At 44.8% G+C, this 27,212-nt stretch overlaps 1 protein-coding gene and 1 long non-coding RNA gene across 3 annotated transcripts in view; both read right to left on the bottom strand.

Moving 5' to 3' along the window:
* FOXO1 (forkhead box O1) overlaps positions 1-15,834 on the bottom strand; it is a 64,909-nt gene extending 49,075 nt beyond the window's left edge. Inside the window, exon 1 of the mRNA XM_027723161.2 lies at positions 14,961-15,834. Within this exon, the coding sequence (XP_027578962.1) occupies positions 14,961-15,560 (600 nt within the window). The 5' untranslated portion in view covers positions 15,561-15,834. The remainder of the gene's footprint in view (positions 1-14,960) is intronic.
* Positions 15,835-21,186: 5,352 nt separating this feature from the next.
* On the bottom strand, positions 21,187-27,212 carry LOC120324829. Of its 2 annotated transcripts, none has more exons than XR_005566480.1 (3): positions 25,725-27,212; positions 22,802-22,881; positions 21,187-21,233 (listed from the first exon to the last, which is right to left on the bottom strand). It is a non-coding gene; the product is annotated as an uncharacterized LOC120324829 (long non-coding RNA). The 2 variants fall into 2 exon arrangements; XR_005566479.1 differs by lacking the exon at positions 21,187-21,233 and adding an exon at positions 22,014-22,248.

The raw sequence follows: 27,212 nt of genomic DNA, 5'->3' as shown, positions 1-27,212 counted from the left end.
GTCTCCCTGAGGAGAGCCATTCAGGCCTCCACCTCCCCTGGTGCCCCTTCTCTACATCTGCCAACAATGTTCTTGCTCTCATCATCTTTGAAAATGGAAATATTTCTTCTCATCTATACAGTTTTTGATGTTGACAGCTTTTATTTCACACATGAAGAACCTCCTGCATGCCCGAAATCTTGCCAGCCTTTTCCCATGGTTCCCTTAGCCCTAAGAAAAGGCACTGCCTCCTATAAGAGCATCATGACGCCACCATCACCACTATTTCCTATGTTCTCAAATCCAATGCAGAAGGCAGTCACATGCTCCTGTTTATACATCCCATAATACAAGGCCGCTATTTATCAATAAATGCCTTGAGGTGCAGAGCAAAGCTCAAGCTAATAAAAATCTGCTGGGATAATCTGCTAGTGTTTCACATCAGCAACAGCAGTGGACAGGGAAAACCGAAGGGAAATTGTGGATGTAGCAGAGAGTGTCCAAAAAGTAAAGAGCAAAAGAAAGGGCTGCTGCAGGTATTTGAAGAGTTGGGGAACGCTATAGCAGGGGCACCGATTATTAGTGGGACTAATCAGTTGCCAAATCCTCCAATTATAATTGGTATAACTATAAAAAAGATTATTACAAAAGCATGAGCGGTAATGATCATGTTGTAGATTTGGTCACCTCCTAAGAGAGTTCCTGATTGTCCGAGTTCTGCTCGAATGAGAAGGCTGAGGGTGGTACCAATCATGCCAGCTGGAGGAAAAGGCAGCAGAAGTAGAGGCCCAACTTTTTTTTCCCTTTTTTTTTTAAACTCAAATCCAAGGCATTAAAGAATGACTTAAAAAATACACAGGCAAACAGATATACGCTATATTTTGCTCAGTAAATAACTAACCATTGGAACCCATGGCTGCAGGATAACTGCTGGAAAAATGACTTGCAGTGATTAAAAAAGGATTAAATGGGTTTTATAAGCAACAGTATCTGTTGTTAAACATGCTAAAATAAAATTACAGGAGTTAATAATCCGTTTGCTTCAGGGCATAAACTAATCCTCATCTAAGGGTAGCAGAGATCTGCTTGTATGTCAGCTCGATATCTGGTGCAACAACTCCCTTCCACAGGCAAGCAATCCTTGATTTTAATTCCTGGCATTTAAAAATTGTCTTTCTTGCCTCAAAAAGAGAGCACGCTATTGCTCAGGCCTTCAACTGACCTCGCATGATTAAGTGGCGTTTACTAGATACACCATTTCCTTGAGGGGCAGGGGTGAAATGCATGAAAAGGGAGGAAAACAGTTTAATCGCTCCACATTTCAATATTCTGCTCTCAGTTGCTTTAAATACAGTTGTCAGGGCACTAAAACCAAGCACAAGAGCTAAAATTATTGTAAAAAGCTTAAAAACATGAACAAAGCATTAGTACTTTCTATCAGAACTTTTCAGTGCAAACAGTTCATCAGCCAAATCATTTTGTGAGAAAATTAGATGTTTGAGACAGGCAGCAAGGGAAGATTTTAATGTCTTAGAACAGAAGAATTTACTCTGCCTGGTAATAATTAAAGCATTATCTAATATCATAGCTTGGTTCTCAAAGATGGAATAGGATTGACGTACAAAGTCCTTGAGATTATGATTCCAGCCCTCTCCAAACCCAAATCTAAATTCATGAACCTTACTAACAGATTGGCTAGTCTCCCAGATAATTGCTTCTGGACAAAACACAAGATGGGACATGACGCGCCCAATGCTCCAGTGTGGTTATGAATTTTTGGTTTCAAACACCAGTTTGCACTTTCCCACAGGTAGGACGGCTGCATGCTGGGGACACTCCTCCCCTAGCTCAGGACAGCTCCTAGTAAAACAAGTCTTGAACATCAGCCCCACCAAACTCATTCCACAACTGACCTTTCCCTCTACACTGTCAGGCTACACCCACCAGTTTTATCTCTCTGCAAATGTTTTATTATCATCTTTGATTGTTAGGGGGGTTGCAAATTATAGCCGGTTTGGTTTGATAACCCAAAAGATCAACATTTGAACTGTGATTTCAAAAAAGGACTTTGCAATTAATCACTTCAAGTCACTAGCAAGTCAGATCAAGTATGTCCAGTGTGCTTCTGCAAAGTTTGGCACTGATCACCCAAGAGAGCAGTATCAGTACTAGAGCCCCATGTTAAACTGATAACTAATGCAAGAAATATAAAATGCCTGGGGGGGGGAACTAAAAACAAACAAACAAACAACAAAAAAACCAAAAACAAAACTAAAAAAACTCTCTGAAACTTAAAGTAGTTTTACAAAGAATGCAAACATACCATTTCATACCACTGTATGTATATATTCCCTCTCCTCCCCTACTGCTGAAGCAGCAAAGCATGCATGGCAGATGGCATGATTCATCTGAAAATTACTCTAGCAGCACTCTATTAGCCTCTAAGGAGTAAACTAGGATAAAAATATTCTGAATGTTAACTGAAAGTAAGCAGTTGTCATGAGGAGTCGTCAGGTCAGTCTTCTTGCTTAGTTTGCAGAATTTTCCTTTCAATCAGCAGTAAGCACTACACATGAAGATAACATCACTTATTTGTTCTACCTATCAGGAATTAATACAGAAGCAAGAGAAGCAACTGCAGGACAAAAAGGTTTGTTTTCCCACACATAAGTAAAAATGTACCAGCCACAGTCAGGCCAAGAGCCACAGAACATAACGCTAACCATGGCCCCAGCCATTTCTGGGGTGAGATGGGATAGATTCGGTTTCTAGAGACTGCAGATCTTAGCTAGGGGAGCAACTTTCCACATGCCCAGTAGCTGAATGCAAATCTGCTCAGTTGAAAACATGGAAGGGACCTCTGGAAGTCTGTCCCTGCCCAAAGACATCAACAATTATGCCCACCACCCCATATGACACACAGAGTAACTTGCCACGGAAGTGACAAAAGGCCTGCATCACATTCAGTGTCAAGGCAGTCTTACCAAGCAGCCTGTCTTAAAAATTCAGTTAGAGCACTATAGTATCAGTCCCCCTGCTTCACACAAAAGACAGGAGTCAGCCGTACTGCATGTCTTCTCCCAGAGGAATTAAAAACCATAGGAAGTAAGGAATTGGGTTTCCAGATGCAAGGAATACTGAGCACTCACTGACTGACCTGCTGGACTAGCACAGGTTGCCTCCAACTGAAACAATATCACTCATTTGAAAAAGAGAAAGAAAAAACACACTTAGGTGGTTCAGATTATGCTGACAATAAAAAACTCATTACAGTGCAGGGTACTGCCCCAGGACTGACCACTGTAATTGCCTGGACTCTGGGCCCCAAGCTAAAAATCTCCTTCCCATATAAACAGTCCAAAAGAACTGATTTATTTTTCTGCTCCATCAACAATAATCCTCAGTCAACAGAAGCTGAGTATTTGGTGGGTTTTAATATGCAGGTTAACCAACCAGGGGGTGAAGCCAGTAACAGTTGCCCTCATCTTTGGAGAGAAGGTGGTGAAACTGTGCTTAATGTCATCTCTTCAAAAAGGTGTTTTCTACATATGTATACGCTACCACGTCAGCCTTGTTGCATAACCAACTTGTGCAATCATTGCAAATTCATTTACATCTTCATTTTTGTTCCAGAGCTCCAGAAAGGGGAAGGAGGGATCTCTGTCAAGGGATGGTGTGGACTTTGCAGAAGTCCTTGGCCACAGGAGGATAGTCTGAAGAGGGGTAGATAGTCAGAGGCAGTGGGAGGGCACCGGGACACCTTCACTAATGCCTCTACTGCTCACCCAGAGCAGATGTTTGGAACAGAGTTTTAGTTAGAAACCTCAAAGCAAAGAATGACTTCATAGCATCAGGGGATGACTAGCGTTGGCTTGGGCTGCAAGCAGAGAAGATTATGGTTTCTCCTTTTAATGCTTATTACATGTCATTGCCACAGAATTGTAAAGAAGAAAATGGCAAGAGTGCAGTATCAAGTTTTCATAGACTGAACAAACTGGATTATTCAAGAGTGACTCAAGTTTCCTAACGAGCACAGAAAAGTCGGCATTAAGATAGTATCTCTTGATTTTCCCAAAATCAATTGCAACAGGCTGCACTTTTAAATTCTGCTTTAAACTCCTATCCTTGTTTGTATTTCAAGAGGGTATTTACTGGATTTACTACATTTGTATATAAGGAGGAGACAACACATCAAAAGTACCAGAGACCAGACCCTAGATCAGCACTAAAACTCCATCAGCTAGAATATATACTCACACAATGTTGAGTTTACCTTGTACTAAAGGTAAACCCTCAGCCATAAAGATCTGACACCACAGTTTTACTTGGAGGCTGTGTATATTCATCAAGGAAAAAGGAGAAATAAGGCAAAAAAATTAATCCCCCAACTTGACCCAAAAGTGAAAGCTCCTGGTTCAACCCTATCCATCCAACTCAGAGGTTTACAGATATCGTGCCACCTGCATTTAAAATGCTGAACTGCCTTCCAGCTCTGCCTTAATTTCCAACTGAATGATGGCAGGGACAAGATACTATAACAGTTGTGAGAAAGTAAAGCTGCTCTGAGTTACACTCTGGGTTTTCACATCTAACAAAAAAAAGTATACTTTTTTGGTATTGCTTCCTTCACTATAGATTTCTCAATATTAATCAAGATCTAAATATATCTAGCTAGATAAAAATATATAGTGCATTTTTATTTATGTCTAAATTATATAACACAATTTGATCAGATCACATATGAGGCTGCATCCTCATCCTGAATTTCAAATACCTTCTGGTTTGAGCTGCAGACCTGTCTGCCGAGCAGAGCTCAGCTCAAAGAGTCTGAGCTGAAGCAGGACAAGCGTAGCAGTGTCAACAGGCAAACAGCAACTGCAAATACCTTAGGAGCCTCACCTGGCTCTGGCAACTGAACCTTCCTAAAGGTCACTACAAAGTTCATTCAAAAAAAAATAACAGTAATAATAATGAATCTAAAAAAACCTAGTAATAATAATTAATCTAATCAATAAACATTTACCTGGGAACAACATTTCATAGAATCATGGAATCATAGAATGGTTTGGGTTGGAAGAGACCTTAAAGACCATCAAGCTCCAACTCCACTGCCACAGGCAGGGACATCTTCCACTAGACTGGGCTGCTCAAAGTCCCATCCAACCAGGCCTTGAACACTGCCAGTGATGGGTCATCCACAACTTCTCTGGGCAACCTGTGCCAGTTTCTCATCACCATCGCAGTAAAGAATTTCTTCCTAATATCTAATATAAACCTACTCTCTTCCAGTTTAAATCTTTCACTTTAGCACAGGCATTGGTTTCCTCACCTGAACCTCCAGAGACATTGAAAGACATTACTGAGGAATAAAGCACAGTATCCTCCAGAGAGGCCAAGGGATATACCTTAACTGATTTAAGTAGTGAGGTATCTATTTAGTGAATCACTACAAACTTCTCCAGTAACTGCAAAAAGGAAATGCGATTCCTTTCCTGACCTCCTCTTCACACCTGAGCAGCAAGCAGAAAAGTACCCACAAATGCACCTGAAAGACAGAAGCATTTCAGCAGGCTTGGCTCCTGCACGAGGCAGCTGCCAGGTCACAACTCACTGAAATCCGCACAGCAGCACCCTGCCAGCATCGAGGCAAAACCCAGGCTCTCAGCTTTCCCAAAAAGCCTCCTGCTCACACCTCCCCACACCTCCCAGTGCTCGCACATGAGAGGACGGCTGCTAGGGGCAGTTGGGAGCAGCCCTCAGCCCCACAGTCCTTGGATGCTGGAGCTTCATAGGGCAGTCCTGCAGGGGAAGGGTGCGAAGCGACAAGGAAAGAAGAGAGGGACTAGCCAAACAGTTACAAGTTACACCTGCTTAATTACACTTTTCCAGGCATAGACAACAACAGCAGGTATAATTCCTCTTCCCTCAGAGCACCACCAGGATGCCTTCAGAGAGCCAGGTTTTCTGGAAGAAGGGACTTGGGGGGTGGCAAATAATTATATTTAATTTGAAGGTTCACATTTGAAGAGAATATTTTTGGAAAGAGAAATCAACACATTAACAGTGAGCAGGAACACAGAGCACATAATCCTTTCACATCGTGACAGGAGAGAACTGCGGAGGCCTGCTATGAAGCATGTCTGAATAACAGCATCTTCATTTTTTGAATATCTAATTAGGAGTTTCTATATATTGCAAAGCATTGCTATAAGATATAATTTAGTTGGCAAACATTAAAGATCTCTTAGTCTGTAAGTATGCTTTTGGCAATCAAAATTCAAATCTGGATATATATCCAAGATATGTATGGCACTGGTACCTTTTTTTTTTTAATTCTAACAATTACAATCAAATTAGCAGATTAGTTCAAATCAGTTTTAAGCATATACAAGCTACAAGCAAATGAGCCTACACCACCGCCACAACAGTATATTTTTGGATTATTAGTATCCTTACTCCTGTTAGCAGCTCCAAATACATTTAACACATATTAAAGGGCAGTAAAAATCTAAGAAGGCTACAGATGCCAGAACTTAGCACCAACTTGAAACTCACATATGCCAAAAAAACGTTTGCAATTGCACTAATTCCCACTGTGGGAACCGAAAGGCAGATTCATATAACACAATGGGCAACAAATCCATTCCTTTAATTTCAGTCGCCAAATTTTAATTAATTTCCATCCAGGCAAACATTTCTGCTGATCTTGCAGGATGTAAGCTCATTTGCACAATAAATGCGGTCTAACAAGTCACCACATTTATAGCAAGTTGCTTCAGTCTTATCTAACTGCATAGTTTGAAAAGTCAGTGATGGGTAAGTGAAACCCCACCCACGTCACAGTTTCTGGAGTTAAGCACAAGAAAACTGAAGAAGTTACTACCTTCCCATTGCTAGTGAGACCGCCAACAGTATATTGAAAATTAGAGTCCATATTCTGAATTATGTGTATACTCCTTATTCAGGAAGGGAAAAAAACATGCACTTTGATTTTCTCCTACAAAATTAATGTCCATATTCCAATGCCCCAGAGCTCCCTTTTCAATAAATCAATCAAAATCAAAGACCCTCTGCTGTATAAACTTAAATAGGTCAGCATATAAGCAAAATGGCCACAAGTTCTGCCTGTGTCAGGAGGCACATATCACTACAGCACTAAAGCAGACACCACCAGGAGGTGGATCTGCCAGCAGAATGGGTAAGTGGGGCAGCTCAGGACACAGCCTGTGCATAGCAGCTGCTGCCCATCCACACGTGGCCAGCTCCAACACGGAAACTTACGGCCAGGTCCAGGCAACCAGGAGTGGTGTAGGGCCCTCCCTCACTTGCTACCCTCCTCCTCTGCAGCATCAACAGTGGAACAAGAGACCAGTGCCAATAGTGCACGGCTACCAAGCTGCAGGTCAGCCTCACCAGCAAGCGGCTGCTCTCTGCATCTCCTGTCCTTATGAACCTTCAACTTTGCCCAAAACTACAGTTTCCATGGAGAGCACAAAGGCTGCTCACACATATCACTCCATATATACACACCATTCATTTCATTACAAAAGGTTTTAATTTCCTGATTTCCATGCATGATGAACATTTCATTCTGGTAGTAGCTAAATTACAGGAGGGGTGTCTCTAACATTTTCAGAGGGAGACACCAACATGCAAGAAGCAGAGAGCAGCCCACTTCAACATTTCACATCCTGGCACAGAAGCACGGAGGTCTGGCACTAAGCAGCCTCTAAACAATAATTATTTAAAAAAAAATTAAGATGTTAATTAAATGAGAAAACATATATTAAAAAGCACAGCAGGAAGATGTAATTTAGTCAGCAAATACTACGGGTTAAAGGCATCTCTGCTTGCAAGCACTTTTTTGGTAATCAGTCCAAATTTAAATCTGAATATGTACTATTTCAGAGACCATATCCCCAGTAGGTTCTCTCAAGTACGCATGTGCCAGGCCTCAGAACCTACACCTCTCAGACCTCTGTAACAACAGCCTTGACAAAATTAAAAAGGAGCCCCTCATGCTCACACCAACACAAGCCTAGATTGCACACACCAGTAAAGCACTTGGAGAAACACAGGCTATTTAGAAATGCAATCACAGCCATCCCTGGCATCCTGTCTTGAAGCAACAGGACTGAATGCAATTCCAGCTGCATGGATTCCTAGCATTCCCAAAAACTAGATTTCTAAGATTAGAACAAGAGAAGACTTGTACCTTTAAGTTTAATTAACTCTAGAATAAGATGTCTTTTCAAACAGAACTATAACATCATTGATACTATGCAGTGATGCAAGATGCCTGTAACAAAAGTAAGTTGCCTAAGCAAACCTAGTGTTGCCCTCCGCTACTCCAGCGATTCCTAATCTCTGTCTGACACGGCAGCTGTCAGAGTCCCAGGAGGTTTTAAGTGACTACATTTTTAAAGCTAGAGCCACTTCTGGTCCCAGGTACCACAAACCAAAGCATTGCTAAACCTTTACCATTCGTTACAGAAGTGCTTCAAAACTTAACACATTTGCCTCCTTAGATATCACTTTAAGCAATCTAGTAAAGACCAGTATCCACTACTGAAATCTAGAACAAGCATGAGGCCAAATGAAGTTCTTAAAAGATAATCATCAACCCAGTAAAAGCAGCTGACTTAGTTCTTTTTATTCCTTCACCTTCTACGTTAAGAATGAAGACCTACCAAGAAACCTCATGATACAGCTGCTGCACTGCTCACTTAAGACATCTGCATATTACAAACTACACAACAGGAATAAAGCACCTTTGTGGGATGAACACAAGTGATTAATGTTTACTAAGTATATTTAGAAATAATAGTTAAATGTGAATAGCACGTGTCCTCATAGATCAATTCAATTCATGCTGAAGCTCTCTACAGAACAGCAGAGATGCTGTTCTTCTAAATGTGAGTCTTCCCAGTGCCCTTTATTTCTGAAGTACAACCTGTCATCATGAAGAGCAGTGTTTCCCCAATATTTAAAACCCATTTTGGCAACCAGACTTACAAATAAAATGCTAAAAAATTCATTAAAATATTAGTATGCACTACCATATGCTTAACTATGACTAGCTGCAGCCAGCATTCGTGAATTTGAAGTTCCTTCCTCACAGGAGTTGACAATAAAGTAAATATATCCATCTTCTACATATTTCTGAAAGAGGAAAACAGTAAACTATTTATCAGGTTATCTTCACTATGTCTTACTTTATTATTCATTACTCAAGGTTATAAAATCATTTCCATTAGGAATCCTTGTTTCATATATGAACTTTCTCCCAAAACAGAAGGGGCTGAGGGTTGAATCTCTGTAGCCACAGCCTTACATATTTCACAAATCTGTGGCTGCAAAACGTATCTGCATTTTTACTCCTAAAGCCAAGCACTCGTTTTACAATATATTCACCAGTTGAGTAAACAGAGATGAACATATTTAGATAGCATTATGCTTTGAAACTGAAAAAAGCCTGAGTAGACATCTCAAGACTACATAATTTCAGGAGCCTTATTAAAAAACCCAAAATATTGCCTATTTTATTGTTGATCACTGTATTAAAAAAAAATAAATAAACAAAAAATAAACCACCTCACATACCTCACCTAAACGTTTTGTATCTTGTACCACACCACTTCCCCTTTCCATCCCAGGCAACAAAAGCCCCAGTTCCTGAAACCACCAACTTCACCAATAACTTGTAAAACCATGTAAGTGAAGCAAAAATAATGTTAATAAGGAAACAGCTGACTGTGCCACAAAGAATACATGGCAAAGAGAGCAGTTACCCCATTTTTGTATTGAAGTTCTTTAAAGTCAGGCACTTCAAGAAAATTTAGTTCATTATGTCAGTATACGAAGCCACTCGCATGTTTTGTTTTGTTTTGGTGTTTAGTCTTACTTATAATCTTACAAGTAAATGAACAGATATCACAGCAAATAGAAAATGGGCAAAGAAAATTAAAAGACAATTAACACATAATTCAAGGCCCTGATGGGAAGCTCAAAACCACTGATGAATGCTGGGGCACATTGGACTAGATGGCAAAGCCACTGGCAATGGGCGTATCTTCAGCATCCCAGCTGCTGAGAGGTGGCTCAGTCTGTCCTGGCCTCGGTCTGCCTGCAGGACAGGGCCAGGGAAGCCCACCCCCTGCCCCAAAAACAGGGCAGCATCATACAGGTTTGAGGCCAGAACAGACTTTTTCCTTCAAGCAAGAGCTGAGGTCAAAAAGACAAACGTAACAGAAGAAACAAAATTTAAGTTTAAAAGGAACAGTTTGTTTCGATAAACGTTGTGATATAGCTTCGCCATGAGTTACTCAGGCACAAGCAAGGAGATCACCTTGCACCTGCAAAGACTAAGTTGAACTTTCATATCTGAAACTAAGCAAAGTGCAAGCTGGTGACTCACAGACAACGTAGGCTGCTACAAGAGACATTTTGTTGGCAGCAAGCAGGTATGCAGGACACGAAATAGTTTTCTCCCAACAGGGTCGGCAGAGGTTGGAACTGGTGTGGCCATTTCTCTGAGCATGCCCCAGCTGAGGCCAGGTGTCATGGCAGAGCAAACTCAACTACAGCTTCCAGCTGTCGAGGCTAATACTAGCGCCACATGTAAAAAGGTATGACTGTAATAGCATTTACCTTGACAGAATCCATAAACAGAAAACCAAACATACACACTTGTATCTGCATATGCATGTGTGTGTGCTGCATGTATGTATAATACGATGCATGGCGTTCACCTAGGGGAACATCTAAAGGGACAGAGGTAAATGACTACAGGTATGCAACCAGTACTGAGGGAATACACAGCAATTAAATGCAAACTTCAATTCAGTTGAGCACAATTCAATTGTGTTATTTCCACCTAAAAAAAAAAAAAGCATAATAAAAACCTCACAAAGATGATAGTTAAGGTCCCTTCTAATCCAAACTACTCTATGACTCTGTGATTCTATATAGTCACTTTAAATAAATCATACAAATTTTCACAATTTAAATTGTTCATTATCTAAATTCAAAAGCTTCAAACAGCTTCATCGAAGATTATTCTTGATTTCTCAGCCTTTCTAACATTTTTTACTACATGTGGCTTTCAAATCAAATACACCGCAACCCAAAATTCATTTTGCATAGAGACCAATCCACTATAGAATAGAGTGCTGACCACCAAGTACTCCTATGGTAAGGCCATGTCCCATGCCTGTTTTGTCCTCAGGCTCTGAAGCTTACATACACTCATCCTTCTGCAGCTAGATATCTATTCTCATTCCTTCAGTAATGGCAACAAATGCATTTAGGTGATCAAGTTTCCTTGGGACTAGAAGTCGAGGAGGTATACATGCTCATGTGACCTTAGCACCTGCCACTGTGAAAAATCAACAACACATCCACCAACAGATGAGTGACATCAAAACTCCATGTTTTCTGTTTAAGAAAGTTACAGGTTTTTATTTGAACCCATTTTCAAAAGCAGGCTAAAAGGATAAGACCATTCAAGGAAGCTTAACTGTGACAACACCTTTACAATAAATCTCCACACCTGCCATAAAGCAAAGACATCATGAAATATGCACATCACAGAGATGTTTTATGTATGATGATTAGCCAAAAAGCTACCAGATTTAGAAGAGTTATCTACAGCTGCATTGAAGTTCTTCTCTCTTGTGTCTTAAGCCCTGTGTCTCCCACTATCACAGGGAAGGGAAAATGTTGCTTTCACTTGACTACTACTAGGAGAAAAGTTTCATTCTTCTGTGCAACTTTCACAACAATTTCTTTGTTATCTCTGAAACACATCTTGTTCTTGGCTTCTGCTTTCTCTGAGCAACACCAGTCACTATCGGCACTCATTCACAACCAACAACGAAGCAGGTCTGGCAGAGCACATCTCAAGTGCTTCATTCAAGGCAGCTACACCATGGGAGTTCATGGGGACTTTGCTCCCTTAGAGTTCATAAAGCAGAGTTTGTGACAAGAAAGTCTGGAATAAACTACTTTGTATGTATAAATGAGAACAATTTTACCTACTTAAATAAGCTACTAATAATTTTTTGTTAATACCTTTAGCTTATACTCTTATTTTAAAAGTCATTTTTTAATGTTTTTATTTGGAATAAATTGGATGCTATTTCAAGCTCCTAACAGATAATGTTGACACTTTTGAACTTCTTTATTCAGTAAAAAATGAAAAAGTAGCTCAACATCAGGTATTAAATCAGGACAGTACATACAAGCATTTAGCCCTCATCTTCTAGGTGAAAGAAACACAGCCTTGCCACTATGCAGAAAGTGTACATTCTTTTTAAGTTCTTGTGTGTTCCATATATTTTTTGTATAATTAGAAAGGTGCCTTATTGCACTCATAAATATGCAAACCCCAACAAGACCAAGTATCTCGAAGTTTTACTTCAGGGGAAAAAAAATACCGCCTCTTTCTCAGACTGCGTCACACCAGTGCACAGTGTACTCCCAGCCCTAAGTCAGTGCCAGGCTCTAACGCGAACCCGCGCTCCCTCTGTCAGCAGAAAAGTCGGTTGCTAATCTGTGCTCATCTGCCGAGCGATGTTCCTCCTCTGCGGGGCCCTCCGCTGACTCAGGCTTTGCTCCCAGCCCTACGCCTGCACCTACACCAGGTCCCCAGACCACGAGCAAACCAACAGCTCCCAAACTGCAAAAAATAAAAATAGTCGTTTCTCAAGATGAGCCGTGGAGAAGCGGTGATAAACAAGGCAAACGGGCTGCACGCCTCAACCAGATCGGTTATAGCATTGACACCCAGTGGCAGCTGGTAACTAAACCTGAAAGTGTGTTTCAGAAATGCCACGCTTACTTAGCTTAAGTGGTAAAATCTGCAAGTATGTAACTTTCAGGGCAGCCTGGCAGTGATGCAGCCAAAGGAAGGGATGAGAGCAACATGAATCCGATGCATAAAACAGTGACTGTTTAATTATAGAAGGAGAGTACATTTGTATTTACCTGCCAGCAGTGGCAGGGTACGTACTGCACTGTACCAGAGGGTACTACAGCCAAAAAACATACCAGTAACAGCTCTCCCTGTCATAGCAGAGGTATGTGAGCATAGGAAGAGCTCTATCAGAGGGAGGTGTGCAAGACTTCTTCCTTTCTGAAGCACCACAGGACGAGCAGTAATAAAAATAGGAAGAGCCTAACAAATTATACAGCTATCAGTGTTTCTTATTTGCTCGCTTGAATTTGGGAGTTCTTTTATTTTGGTTTGTTTGGCTTTTAGTTCTCTTCTACTCCTTCTGAAAAAGCACTTAAGGAGACTAAAATACCACTGGAAAAAAACCCCAGCATTTCCAAGTGACAAGTTACCTTATTTAAAAGTTGTCAGCTATCAATCACTTCACTCCTATTAAAGTTTTTCATGACAGATGTCTTCAGACAATTATCCTTAAAATTTTTTTAGTCAAACACATCGATAGAAACTAACAAACGACTTTTACGAGCCTTAAAAGCCTTCAGCTAAAATGAGTTACAGATCAATCTGCATTGCCTTAGCACGATGTTGTTTACATCTAAAGAAAACCCAGGAATTTACAAAAATCGGATGTAAGAGACATTCCTAGCGATGCAATTAAAACACATAAATACAAGATTTGAGTTGACGTTTTCTTTTTTTTAAAAAAGGCAAATAATACAAATACTTCAAAGCGAAGCAAAGAGTTCGGCTGGCCCTAACTGGAACTAAGGAACACAGCAGAACGCGCCGATGCCGTGCTGGGTGCGTGCACCTCACGCATTTACTGCCATCATTTAATCCCTCGCAGGGCGGAGGAGGCTCTGCCTGTACGCAGACGGCAAAAACTCGCTCTGATACTCTCATGCAACAGTGTCACGAAACCCGGCATGCTTCTGCCGCACATAGGGGCATGGGTGGGTGACACGTTCTCGACAGAGGCCTCGGAGGAAGAGGATTCGTTCACAGCAGCGTTAAGACTTTATCACCCATTGGGAATACAAAGCTGGAGGGTACCCCGGGCCTGGCACTGCCACATAGCCCCACTGGAAGCTTCGCCTGGCTCGCCCTCCAACCGTATGGGGGGCAGCCGGTGCCCACGGGGCCACTAGGGATCTGGCAGACGGGTCCCTCGGGAGCCGGGGGTGGCAGCGCCGCAGCCGGCCCCACCGCCTGGCTCTGGGCAGCACCGGCCGCTCGGCTCCGGCCGGCGCGGGACTGAGCACAAATCCCGGCCGCCAACAGGTTGCTCCCACTGGTCTGCTGCGACGGCAGGAACTGCGCTGCGGGAGGGAGGGAGAAGCTCCGTCTCACCACGTAACACGAGAAAGACGCACCCCCACAATCCAAGTTTAACAAAGCCATCACGACAAATATTGCGGCTTACTCATTAAACACACGGTATTTCTGCAACCCTTGTCCTGCCTCCGCTCTTTCCCCATCCCTGTTTGCCTCTGTCCCGCTCCGCCGCCCGACGGCAAACCCCTGCCGCGCCGGCACGGACTGGGGCCGGGCAGCCCCAGGGGCCGCGGCGGTGCTCCCACGGCCACCCCCAGCACACGGGTGTTGAACCCCGGCCCTGCCGGCCGCCCCAGGGGAGCAGGAGGCGGCGGCGCTCCCGCCGGGTTTGCCCGGGGACTGCGCCGTGACACCGCGTGAACTTTTGCTTTCGGCGGGGCAGGGCTGGCGGGGGGAGGAGGGCGGAGAGCGGGGGGGCGGCTCCGGCCCCTCCAGCGCCCCACCGGCGGGAGGGCTAGGACGCTTTTTTTCCTTTAGGAGTTTTCCTTCTGGGAAGGTGGAAAAAGAAGTAAAAATTTAAGGTTAAAAGCAAAGCGTGGAGCCGGACCACTGCAGGCTGCGCGGCGGGCAGCTTGCAGCCGGGCAGAGCGGCGTGCCCGGCCGCCTGCAGCGCTGCGGCTCCTGCCTGCGCGGCAGCGGAGCCTCCCGGGACCCCCCTCCGACGGGGCGTCCTCCACCACCCGCCTCTCACCTTCCAGCCGGCCGAGCTGTTGCTGTCGCCCTTATCCTTGAAGTAGGGGACGCTCTTGACCATCCACTCGTAGATCTGGGAGAGGGTGAGCCGCTTCTCGGGGGAGCTCTCGATGGCCTTGGTGATGAGGTCCGCGTAGGACAGGTTGCCCCAGGCGTTGCGACGCGACGAGCTGCTCTTGCGGGGCTGCCCGGCCACGGGGCCCGGTGACAGACCGGCCACGGGCGGCGGCACCGGCGGCACCGGCGGCGGTCCCGGCGGGTGGAGGCGGCAGCCGGCCTCGGGCGCCGGGAAGTCCCCGCAGCGGCAGGCGGCCGCCTCCGGGGGGGCAGTGGCGGGGGGCAGCGACGCGAAGTCCTCGCTCTCCTCTAGCAGGCTGAGGTTGCTGATGAAGTCGGCGCTCAGCGCTCCAGAGGCGGCGGCCCCGGCCGCGGCCCCGGCCGCCCCCTCGGGCTGCCCGCCGCACGACGGCGCCGGGCTGGAAGTGGCCGAGCTGGGCGGGTTGAACTCCGGCCGCGGCAGAGGCCAGGTGCAGGAGCGGGGCCGCGGCAGCGGCTCGAAGTCGGGGTCGATGTCCACCAGCTGCGGTGCTTCGGCCATGGCGGGGCCGGGGCGGGAGCGCGGCAGCAGCAGCGGCAGTGGGGTGGCTGGGGCTCAGCGTCGCCGCCCCATGCAGGCTCCGGGCGTGGATCGGCGCGGCCCCGACGGCGCGGCCGCCAACTCTCCTGGCCCCGCCGCCCTAAACCTCCGGCCTGACCTCCTGGCCCTGCCGCTCTAAGCGTTGCCCCTGCCCGGTTCCCGGATCCCTGCCCTCCGCGGCAACTGCAAACAGAAGCGACCCGGCCGCCCGGCGCACACCGACTGGAGCGACCGCCCCGCGCGGGCCCGCCTCCAGCCTTCCTCCTCCTCCTCCTCCTCCTCCTTCTCCCGGCAGGGAGGGACGGCCCGCGCCGCGCCAATGGCAGCGCCGCACCGCCCGCCCGCCTCCCGCCGCGGGGCCGGTTTGGCAGGAGGGTGTCGGTGCCCCCGTGCTGTGCCTGGGTGGTTTTTGTTTTCCGGCGGCGGAGGGGGGTGAGAAGCGGCGGGCGGCGGTGCCCCCCGCGGCCGGGGCTGCCCGAAGGCAGTAACTGCCTGCACGGCGAACCGCGGGGGATTGCCACGGAAAATGCACCCGCAAGTGTTTCTACCTCAGCCGCTGCCGGCGGGGTCCTGCCGCCCGCATCGACGGGCCCGGTGCCTGACGCCTCCGGGGATCAGCGGGGCCGGGGAGCATCCCTCGGATGCAGCGGGGCGGCTGGAGCAGTGCGCGGAAGCGGGGAGGGGATGTTCCCACCAGCATCCCGGCAGCGCTGGCTCCGAGCGGAGCGCTCCTACTCCCCGTCCCCCGCCCGCCCGCCCGCCCCGCGGGGGCCCTGGCAGCCCCCGCGCACGGGACCGGGGGCTGAGACGGCTGTCCTGGCTCCCTCCTTCGCTCCCTCCCTCCTTCCCAGGCGGGCTCCTCGCCAGAAAGTGTCTGCGCCTCACGAAGTGATAAACCTCCCCTTCGTCTTAGCGTGTTTTCATACCGTGAGTTGGTGTTTTATTCCATGCGCAGCCGCGGGAGCGCGGGATAATTTCATTTTAAGTCAACTATTAAACATACTTTATATTTTTCCCGGCAAACCCCAAGGGCACACAATTTATTAAAGCTTGTATTCCTCCCTTTCAAAAAGGCAGAAGTTACAGGACACATCACCTCCCCAGCCCATCGACATACAAAGATAAATAGAGAAATATATATATAGATACATACATACATACATACGTTCGAGGCAACTCAGAGGTGTTACTCTGTTTAAACTTAAAAAGAAGACATTTGCTTGAGCTAGGGAAATGATCCCAGGGATGAGGCACGACTCAACACCTTGTTAGAATTGGCAAACCCTACTTTTCAGAAAATCTGTTTTGTTCTCAATAGGAGGAGTGCTTTTAAAAAACATATTTCAGACATGGTTTAGTAAGTGACAAAATTCACAACCAGCCACAGCATTTGATGTTGCTTGTCAAAGAACCACCGGAGCTGGGTAACTGTCAAAGCTGAGCCAGAAAACCTGTTACTCTTCTTCCCGCCTCTATGCATCAAGGCAGAGAGTGTTAATGTTATTTAAATGCAGTTCATTGTTCATATAAAAATATTTTCTGAAAATGAGTAACAATAATGAAGGGGAGAGAGTACAAGACTGGATTTAGGCCCACAGCACGTAATTTAGTGGCAGATCATACATCTAGATACACACGCTGTCTATTATGAAAACACTCTTTAAGACATACACAATTGACACCCAACTATATAGTTTGTGCAAAATATGCATGAGTGCATATTAACTGCTCACATTTTAAAGCACTGTTTTTGTCATGTTTATTTTACCAAATGCCAAAGGTGATTATACCTTATTATAGGTTGGCTGCTTGTCAGATTTCAGAGTTGCTTTGCCTCTAAGTCACTTCTATGTTTTGTAAATCCTTTAAAGGATTCAACCCACAAGTTTACATTGTTTAGCCCACAGATTTTAGAAAACACCTAAACAGCTTTTTTTTTTCCAGGTTTTTTTTCAGTTAAAAAAAAAAAAAGCAAGCAAAATAGTCACAGTTCAAGCTAATAACTTGCATGCCATGTTCAACTTGGAACAGCTTTATGTGGCAGTGTTACACAACTCGGCTGCAGTAGTTGCCCTGCAATAGGGGAGAGCACCCTGCCTAGGAGAAGCAGAGGTTATATAATGGTGAGAAGCAGCCAGGGACGTGCAGCGAATGGATGTGTTTAAATGGGAGCCAAAACAAAAGAAGTGCTCAAGAACACAGAGCACTTTTTCTTTCCTGGGTTCCTGAAAAAAAGAGATCTAAGAGCCAGACTGGCACCCATCCTGCTAAAGGAAATGGATTTATTACCCAGGCTTTCTTCTAAGGACTTTTTTTTAGTCTTGTAGTCCTTGCTCTTTTATTTTGTCAAAAGTAGAGATGTTATTCCCTGAACTCAATTAGTATACATAGATGTTGAAAAAAAAAACTTTCATTTTTCAGATGCCAACTGTGAAAACTGGGAAGAAAGCTACTGCTGGGGGATTTTTAGGAAGCCCTGGTGTGTCCCTGGTTCAGCCCAACTCATTCTGCAGGACAGTGGTTATACTCCCCCTTTCTTGGCCCTACATGACATTGCTGTTGCTCACCTCACCTTCTTGGTGGGGCTCTGCCACATTTGTGCCTGATATCACTGATGTTCTTGCAGCTCAAAAGTTAGCAGTGTATACAGTGAGTACAGACAGCAGTTTGCAGTGAAGGGCGAAGGGCATGGAGGTAGAGAGGGTAAAACCAGAATCTTCCAAGTGCTGCATTTGCTCAGCAAGTGGGTCCCCATGACTCTCAACACAACAGGCAGGGCTGAGCTCTGCTGCAGGGATTTTGACTAGTGCTTGCTAATGGCTGGGACCAGGTCTGCTGAGGTTTGGAGGAAGGATGAAGGCCGATGAGACCTTTCCTGGGATGAGTAATGCTGGCAGTTTACTCTGGCAGAACTGCCCAGGTGAGTGAGTTCTTCTTTAAGGCCCCAATCCATGCATGCATGATTCTCCACTTTTCTTTTAGGATTTCTTCTCTCCATCAAGTATTTGGGGATCAAATTAACAGATTTTAGAGTCAAAGCAACAAAGTGACACGCATGCAATGCACAATACAAATGTCTAACCCTGTCTACACTGCTCTCCCAGTGCACTCCAACACTGTTGACCACACTTAGGAGACGCCACAGTGAACAAACCCACCCATTCTGCTGCTGAAGGGGAGCTTCCAGCTCCTAAAACAGCTCAGCACAGTCATGGCTCAGTACAAGAAATTTTCCTGCATCTACAAATGACAGCATTAGGTTTATCTCATCTCCCACAATGTTGAAATGCTGATGGATGCACCACAATTCATTTTCTACTCCCACCCTCCTCCTCCTACACTCCACCTTTTCATTTCTCTACTCCTACTCCTGCTCCTGTTTTCCACTCCTCTACAATACGTCTCCTATCAACCTTAGCATCAACTTGTATTTTTTTTTCAAATTTAAGACCTGAAGATTGCCTTTTATCATCACTGGAATAAAGTAGAGCCTTCTATTCATATTCTGGGTCTGAGGAAGCCAAAATAAAGGATCAGTGCTGTCTTTTTACTACTGTCTGTATAATTCACTTCCTGAGGTTTTGATCAAATTCAGCAGGAGATTACATAAAGTTGAAAGCACTCATACTCTATGTACAGCTCTTTTTTTCTACATGAGTGTGCGTGGTGAGAGAGTACAAATGTTTTAACAGAATAAAAAGCAACAATGAAATACCAATTTTTGTGTGGTATCATAAGAGCTGGGAGAAAGCTCATTTTCTGAGGAAGGATGGGGAAGTTCAGCCCCTCCGGTTTCCTCCCATGTCTCTCAAGAAGGGACTGACTTTGATTGGAAATGCATGTTTCCAAGGAGTCTAGGTTATTGGAAGGGTGCTGCGGGACCTCAGTCACATCTGCTCCCAGCCCAGGGTAGCTGAGTGCTGCCCCATACAGGAGGGTTTGGACATGTCCTGGTTGAATAAGGCATTTACGTTGCCCTGCTAAGAGAGTTCAAAGTGTTTGAAGCTCTCCCAACCCATCTGAGGCTTCTTACTGAGCCACTGGAGAAAGGCAGTCCCTCTGCACAGCATTTCAGAGCAGGAGCTTCACTGCTGTGAGTTTCCTCCTGGCACTACTCATCTCTCCGCACCAACCAAACGAACCGCAAATGGAATTTAAAGATCTGCTAAACCCTCACCACAATTTGGTAATGCTGAGCTCCCACTCCCTTTCCACCCGCCCTCTGCCTCCTGTCTCACACAGCAGCACCCACAGGCAGGGCAGGGTCCATCTGGGACAGGTGGAGGTCACATTTAGGATCACTCTGTGGTCAATGGAGAGAAACACATTCTCCCTGTGAGTGATTCACCACCCCAGATAGTGGAGATGACTGGCCATTGAGAAGCCAGGCACTTACTCCCAGTGGTTGCCACTCACTTTTAGCTAGCTGCCTTCAGGCCAGCAAATCCCACTCGTCCCACTTTATAGTGCACAGAAAACACATAATCTCTGATCCCTCTGTCATTGCATCAACAGTAAGAAAAAGGCTATGCCACACAAAGTCGGGCTTACGGGCTAACTGGGCACTGCAGAGAGACAGCAAAAGAACGGCGAGATGACTAGTCCTGCTTTTCAGGGGGAAATGTGGCCACCACGAACACTTATAATGTGCAGAGGGCCTCAGAGAGGCTGCATGGGCAGAGACCAACTTGGAAGCCAGGTCTACCAAGACCCAGTCCTTAGGTTTAAAAAAATTCATGTCACCAAAGAGTTGTCAGGTACTTGCTGGTGAGGGTTTTGAAATTACCTTGTTTTAGGTCCATCTCTGCCTACACACAGGCAAAAATCTTGAACACTCCCCATAGAGGCAGCAAGGCCCTTCTGGATTTACATCTGTATGGTTAGAACTGGGGCCATGTGCTGACTGCACTGGTTGCCCACCTCACTGGACATATTTCAGACTTGAGAACTGACAGATCTTCAGTGTGGTGCAACTCCAGCCTCCAAAAAGCCTTCAAGGAGCCCACTTCTTCTTCTCAGAGGAGATGGGGAACTGTGGCTGGTGATGGGAGAGCTGCCCAAACAACCAAATACTATCTCCTTCACCTCCTCACAGCCTGCTGCAGGGAGCTGGACTGCTGTGACGGAGGTTTGCACAGCAGCTGCTGCATCCTTCTCCTTCTCTCCAATCTCCTACTCCTCCTTCTCCCCCTCCTCCTCTTCTTCACCACCAGCAATTGACAACAAGCCTTCAAACCAGACAGCAGCAACCCAAGCCAGCCCCTTCCTCCTTCACCAATTTCTCTGTAGCAGCTTTAGTGGTAGAGAGCAGTCAGAGGGCTTGGCAGGCACTTCTGCCAGGAGGAAGGGTGAAAGGGAGTTGTCAAGAGGGACAAAGGTGGGGTCATGCTTCCCAGACTGGGAGATGGAGCTGCTGGATGTTGGGCTACCAAAATCTTGGTGCAGACCTAATGGCTGATGATGTTGGACCACCCTGGCTTAAAAGAAGTGCCGCAATAAATATTTAGTTACAAAAGTTAAAAAATAATTTAGTATTAAAAATATTTTTTACTAAAAATAGATAGCAAAAATATTTACTATGTGTTTTGGGACAGTTTCCTTTGATGTTGCTCATACTTCATTTTTTCTCAGCATCTGCAAAAATGTAAACAGTTAAGATTTGAGGGCAGGATTTCATGGAACCATTTCTAAGTTGCACTATTATAAGGAATCAGAATTTAATTTTACATTTTCTTGTGCAAAAGCTCATGCTAGAAGCACTTGTATGTTTTTTCAATCAAAGAAAAGAAATAATAGTAAGACAACTTTACCGGTTGGTGTGATTTATGCAGCTCAAATTCCTGTTAAGCATGGCTCTTAACATTTGGACAAAACCATATTCACTGAATGAGCTCAAATGAGGCATAAGTTACTGGGAACCAGAATCTGCTGCCACAGTTTGTAAACAGAAGCTAAACAGAAGAAAATATTTGACACAAACTCCGCTCTCAATTCTGTCACAACCTAGGCTCAAGACCTCCCATTTAAACACGTGTCCTCTTGCACCCACACGCGTAAGTGAAAGATTGAGGTACAGTATGACCAAGAAATGGTCCTTACCAGGATAATACAATAAATAAATACCAAAGGTAGTGTCAGCATAGCGGTATCTGGTTTTAATGTGTCATGTGCAATCACTGGCTGTGATGTAAAAACAGAAGGCAAGAGTTTATCAGGCTTCAGATTCAGCTGAATCACCTGGCCCACCCCTATGCAAAGGCCAATGTGCCTGGAAGTAAACACAGTTCAAGTGCTGTGTGTGTTTTCCAGGGTGTTGAGTTTCTGTTTTGTTGTAAATATGATCTATTACAATATTCTCCCACATCCTACTGTCAATGTTTAAACATTTTCAGGTGCATTTCTCATTTCTTGGTTTCCTTTATATATCACTGAAGGAAAAATTGACTGGCTTCGCATGATAGCTTTTGTATATTAAATAATTTTATTGTGTTTGAGCAACAAGCTAAAAACAGGACACTTGACAGTTATGATATAATTCAGTGATTTCCCTTCAGTCCTTAGAAAGGAAAATTCATGGCACAGTACAATGCAATGCTTGACAACTATTTCATCTTCTTTTCCCTTGTTTCCCTGGAAAACTGATAGCTACCTGTTATCAAGGAGAAAAATAATTTATAGCCAGAATCAGCAGGAAGGCTGGTAAAACAAATATTTTTTCCATTGTTGAATTTGTGCTTGAAAAGCATATTTATATATGTATATAACTGGATTTGCATACAAAGAGGTCATTATGTATATGCCACACAAATACATATGCATGATAACATTATATGCATTTTTTGCTAGATTTATATAGATGCAAATATGCTCAGACAATAATAGTAAAACAGTATTTTGGCATATATGCATATATTCCTATGCTGCTGGTGACTAACACACTACAGAAGGCAATGTTTGGGCAGGACACTCAGTAGGTAAAGTCTGTAGTTAAAAAATATCATCCATAGGGTAAATGTCCACAGTAGAAGGACAGCAACCCTAGGCAACCCTAGCAGAAGGACAGCAACCCTACACTCTTTTATCTCTCTGCAAAATGGGTATAATAATGTCTACCCATTACAAACCTGATGTTTGCAATGTTAACTGGTAACTGTTGTAAGTGCTTTGAGATCTGGCGCTGCAAATGCAAACCTTGCTCATACCTGGGCTGTGAGGAGAATATACTGATGAAACTGAAACCAGCACGGTTCTACCTGAAGGCAGAGGCACACCACGTACCAGCCTGGAAACAGATAAGAGCAGCAACCAGTAGTTTCAATTTTACAATTGCATCTGCCAAGCCCCAAATAGTGAACCTCAACCACGATCAGACAAGTTTGTGCCATGTGATCAGTAGTGGGAAGACACATGGTGGGCAGCAGTTTGGTGGCTTCTCTTTTTATGAAAAAAGGAGATGGGGATCACCAATGAGATTTAGGAGGGGGACAAAGGCATGGGCTGCAAAGGGGTAAATGTTGGGGCTATTCAGATCCATCCACCCACACATTAGAGAAATGCTGCTGCAGCTGCACAGAACTCAGCAGTGGCTCCCTGAGAGACACCCACTTTCACTCTTTGCTGCTGTTGTGGCTGATAAAGCAGCTTGCAACAACAACAAAAAAATCCAAAACCTCAAAAAAGACCCAAGCAAACAAAAACTGAATCTGACAGCAACTGGACTCTCTGGTATCTCTTTGCTGTGGTGCGGACCTGTTCATTGAGGCATAAACCCACAGGAGATATTCTGTCCTCTCCAACAGGTGCCAAAGCCACTGGAGGATGGGAAATACAATGAAGGGGAAGAGGGGAAAGAGTGAGAACAAAGGAAAAAATTAGAAGAAAGAAAGGATGGGGGGAGATAAGGGAATCACAAAAAGAAGTCACAATGAGGGAAAGACCCTAAAGAAAGGAAAGGAAAAAAACAGAAAGGAGGAAAAGAAACATGGAACAAAGAGAGGAATTACCAGTGTATGAAGAAAAAGGATGTGTATCAGAGCACCCCAAATTGAAAATTTTGCAAAACAAAGAACCCTCAAAGATACTTAAAAGACACTGAAGGACTGTCATTCCAGAGCTGTGCCTCCAAGGGTCAGTGGGCAACCTCCACAGGTGTCCAGAGCAGGTCTGCATGGGTTACTCCTAGAGAGCTCACCCAGGCCACATTAACATCCCCACCACAATGTGAATTGTGGAGATTTAATGGGCAAATGGATCCAGAGTTTCTGCCCTTGGTGCAGTTAGAAGTAATATTGCTTTTCAAAACTCTGCACTGTGGTGAAGTTCACACGGTCGAGTGTGTGCTGGAAAGCTGGACCTGCACCTTGGTTTCTGCCATGCATGAACCAGTCAGCATTTCCTTTCCCTGTGATCCTGGGGCATGGCTGACGTTGCCCTGCAGCACTCACAAGTCTAGAGTAACTACCCCAGGCTACAATTCCCTGTGATGTTTCCAGCAAAATCAGGCAGTGCTGCAAAAAGATAGAACATCTGGAGTTGACAAAGGAGTCCTTGTCCAGTGGTGCTCCATCCTGAGCAGTTGGGCACAGCGCATTGACTGACAGGCTTGGGGATGCCAGGGACTGACAGCTCCTCATGAAGTGGTATATCAGGCAGCCAGCTGCTCTCACACCTTGACCCACCTGAATAAACAGCAAGGCACCCTCAACAATTCTTGCAAGCCATCTACCCAGGAGGACCCAGCAGTGATAGCCACTGGGTGTTTGGATACACACTTGAAGAAGCACTCAAGAGTCAAAATAAAATGGACAAGGGATAAAACTGAATTTTAAAGAATTCCTTAACATATATGGGTTTGTAAAAAACTTGAACATTTCATAGTTTTGTTGTAAAACTGCATTTTTACATTACAGGAAATTCAGTTCAGAAAAGCAGGAATCCTTGTTTATTTTCCAGATCTGTCAGATGTATTTTCCTTTCAGTTGATATCTTCTTGTAATTTTTTTTTTTAATGAAACCTTTTCCTTTTATTTACACACCTCATCCTACTCTCTGTAAAATATCTGCCGTGCGGTCACTTTGCAAACAAGCAAGAAGCACCCTGTTCTCACAAGACTCAAAAAGCACTACTATCCCTAAACATGAAACTTCCTGCAAAATAAGACTTCTTTAATGAAAAACAAGTAATGCAATTCTAGATGCTGAAAGTGTTAAGGCTTTAACACAGTCAGGCAGAGTTGCCTTCTCTGTTGTTCCTGAACAAGCCTTTCCAACCACTCGTGATGTCAGGAGGCGCCATTCGGACAAATAGCAGCAACCCACATCTCTGTGGATTTTCCTCAGCCTCCATAAATAGACACTTTCTTTGCTGCTCCATCATGTGAATCTAATGAGTGAGGTTTTTTAAACACTGAAACTAAATCAGCAGTGCAGATACAGGCACCAGTCTGAGCCTGTCTAGATCCTTTCTCCTCAAGGCCCTGTTAGCAGAGGGGCACCCAGGTTGTGAAGCAGATGTACAGCCTCCTCCAGAGCAACATCCAAAATCCTGCACAGCAGTATGTAACCATTCAAAGTCAGTTCCCCAAACCAATAAAACTCCATGCCTCACACTTCTGAAAAGCACAGAGGCAAGGAAAGGACTTTCTCCAGAGCCACAAGGCTGTGGAGAAGGAAACTACAGAGGCAGAAGCCCAAGGCCAGGAGATGACTTGGTTTGTCACCAGCAGTCTCTAGGTTTGTCACTGACCAATGGACAATAACTGTGTTTTACACCTCTTGTCTTATGGGGTTGGCACCTACATAATTCAGACCCCTCCAGGGCAGCAACTTCAACCAATGATGAACATCTGGAAGCTTGAAGAGAGGTAGAAAGGGTGAAGAAGGTGGTATTCAGTCATCTGTGGTCTCTGTGAAGAGTGGGAAGGATAAGAAAAGGAGAAGACAAGAAAGAGAGAGAACAAAGAAGTCCAAAATGATGTCATCATATTCCTAAAAAGCTATCAAAATCTGGTAGCTGAGAGAGGAAATTGTAAAACTCACTGCTGAGTACATAGAATTTCTCAGCAACTGGCTGGTTATCAAGGGTCGTAGTTTGCAGATAGTGATGCCCAAGTATTTCTGACTCACCAGAACAGCTCTCAGTTTTATTTTCTTTTCTGACAGATCTTCAGGAATATGTCTTGTCCTCCTGCAGTTTTTGAGCATTACAGGTTGGCATTATAACCTTTCACTTCAATTCCTGTTTCTCCAGGGACAAGACAGTACTTTGTGGCCCAACACAGCCTAGAAGAAAGTCCTTACAGAAACAGTAACCCAGATCACTTTTAGCCCCTCTTTGGTCTTCGGCTTGATCCAGCTGCAGGTGAGAGAGGAGACTCAGTGGTTGCTGGTGATATGACAGCAGCAGCCAGAGTAGCTTAGAGGCCAGATGGGTGGTTAGCAAAACATCAGCTGTGGATCATTGACACATCAGTTACACAACTCTTCATACCAAGCACCACTGTTACACCATGGGTAACACTCCTCCTCCATGATCAAACCCAAGATTTTCTTACAGTGGTCAGAAAAAAACATCCATTTGAGCAACATCTTGGAAGTCGTGCAAACGACTACGAAAACACCTACATCAATAGATTCTTTCTTTGATAATTTAATCAAATTCATGTGCCAATGTCAGATGAAATCAGCATATCTCTTCCTCAGTGGGGTTACGGTCTAGCTGACAGATTGCTGTGTGTGCAGCACTGTTTTAGCCAGCCAACGGGATCTGCAGATGAGCGAGGAAGTGGGTAAGTGCCACGGAGGTAAACACAAGGTCAAGAAGATGGCTAGAGAGAGAGTGCAAAGTGCTAAGCAGAGCAGTGACAGGCATCCAGAAGGGATTTTTCACAAGCATGCTGGCATGCTCTGTTGCACAGCTTGCTCTGCTCCGTAGGTTTCAAGCAAAAGCAGACTGTGACAAATATTTAGAGAGTGCTTCACAGGAATCGAAGTTGAAAGATGTTGAATCTGCACTGGCAGAGCCAAGCAAAAAAAGTGGCAAGTGAACTTTTTCCTACACAGATTGCACAGCAGAATAAGTTCTCTGATTTCCAAAGACTTTTTTTCGCTTCTTGTCATAGGCAACCCTGCTGTGAAAAAGTTTCTGGAAGCCTCTTTTGCAAAACCATAGTGGCATATCTTGTTGAATCAACTGGGATGAAAAAAAGGCCAAAAATTTTTGAAAGTCCTATTAACGACCCACAAAAGCTGTTGAATGCTCATGTTGGGCATCATCTTGCAGCAGACGAGGAGAGCAGCCTGGCAGCTGCTACACTCAGCACGGTAGCGGCGTTGTGTTGTTCCCTTGTGGATGATTCACAAGGACTTTGGTGGGGGAAGCAGACAAATCGTGAAGGGGATTTCTTATGATGCAGTGAGTTTAGTTAGAAACCAAAAGAGCAACCCGGGCCGTTGGAAACAATTCAGAAATACGATTTTCCTTTTCAGAAGACAACAGCTTTTGTTAGCCATATCACTGTGGGCACAGCAAGAATGGGGGAGAAAAGCCCTGTTTCACAATATAGCATGTTTCACATGTAAGCATGTGGCTTACATAAAACCTTTGCTCAGCTA

The sequence above is a fragment of the Pipra filicauda genome, unplaced genomic scaffold (assembly GCF_003945595.2).
Source record: "Pipra filicauda isolate LSUMZ 115617 unplaced genomic scaffold, ASM394559v2 scaffold124_size2119055_pilon, whole genome shotgun sequence".
Taxonomy (NCBI): Eukaryota; Metazoa; Chordata; class Aves; order Passeriformes; family Pipridae; genus Pipra; species Pipra filicauda.
The sequence above is the reverse complement of the archived record's forward strand: the minus strand, read 5'-3'. Positions and strand labels throughout refer to the sequence as shown.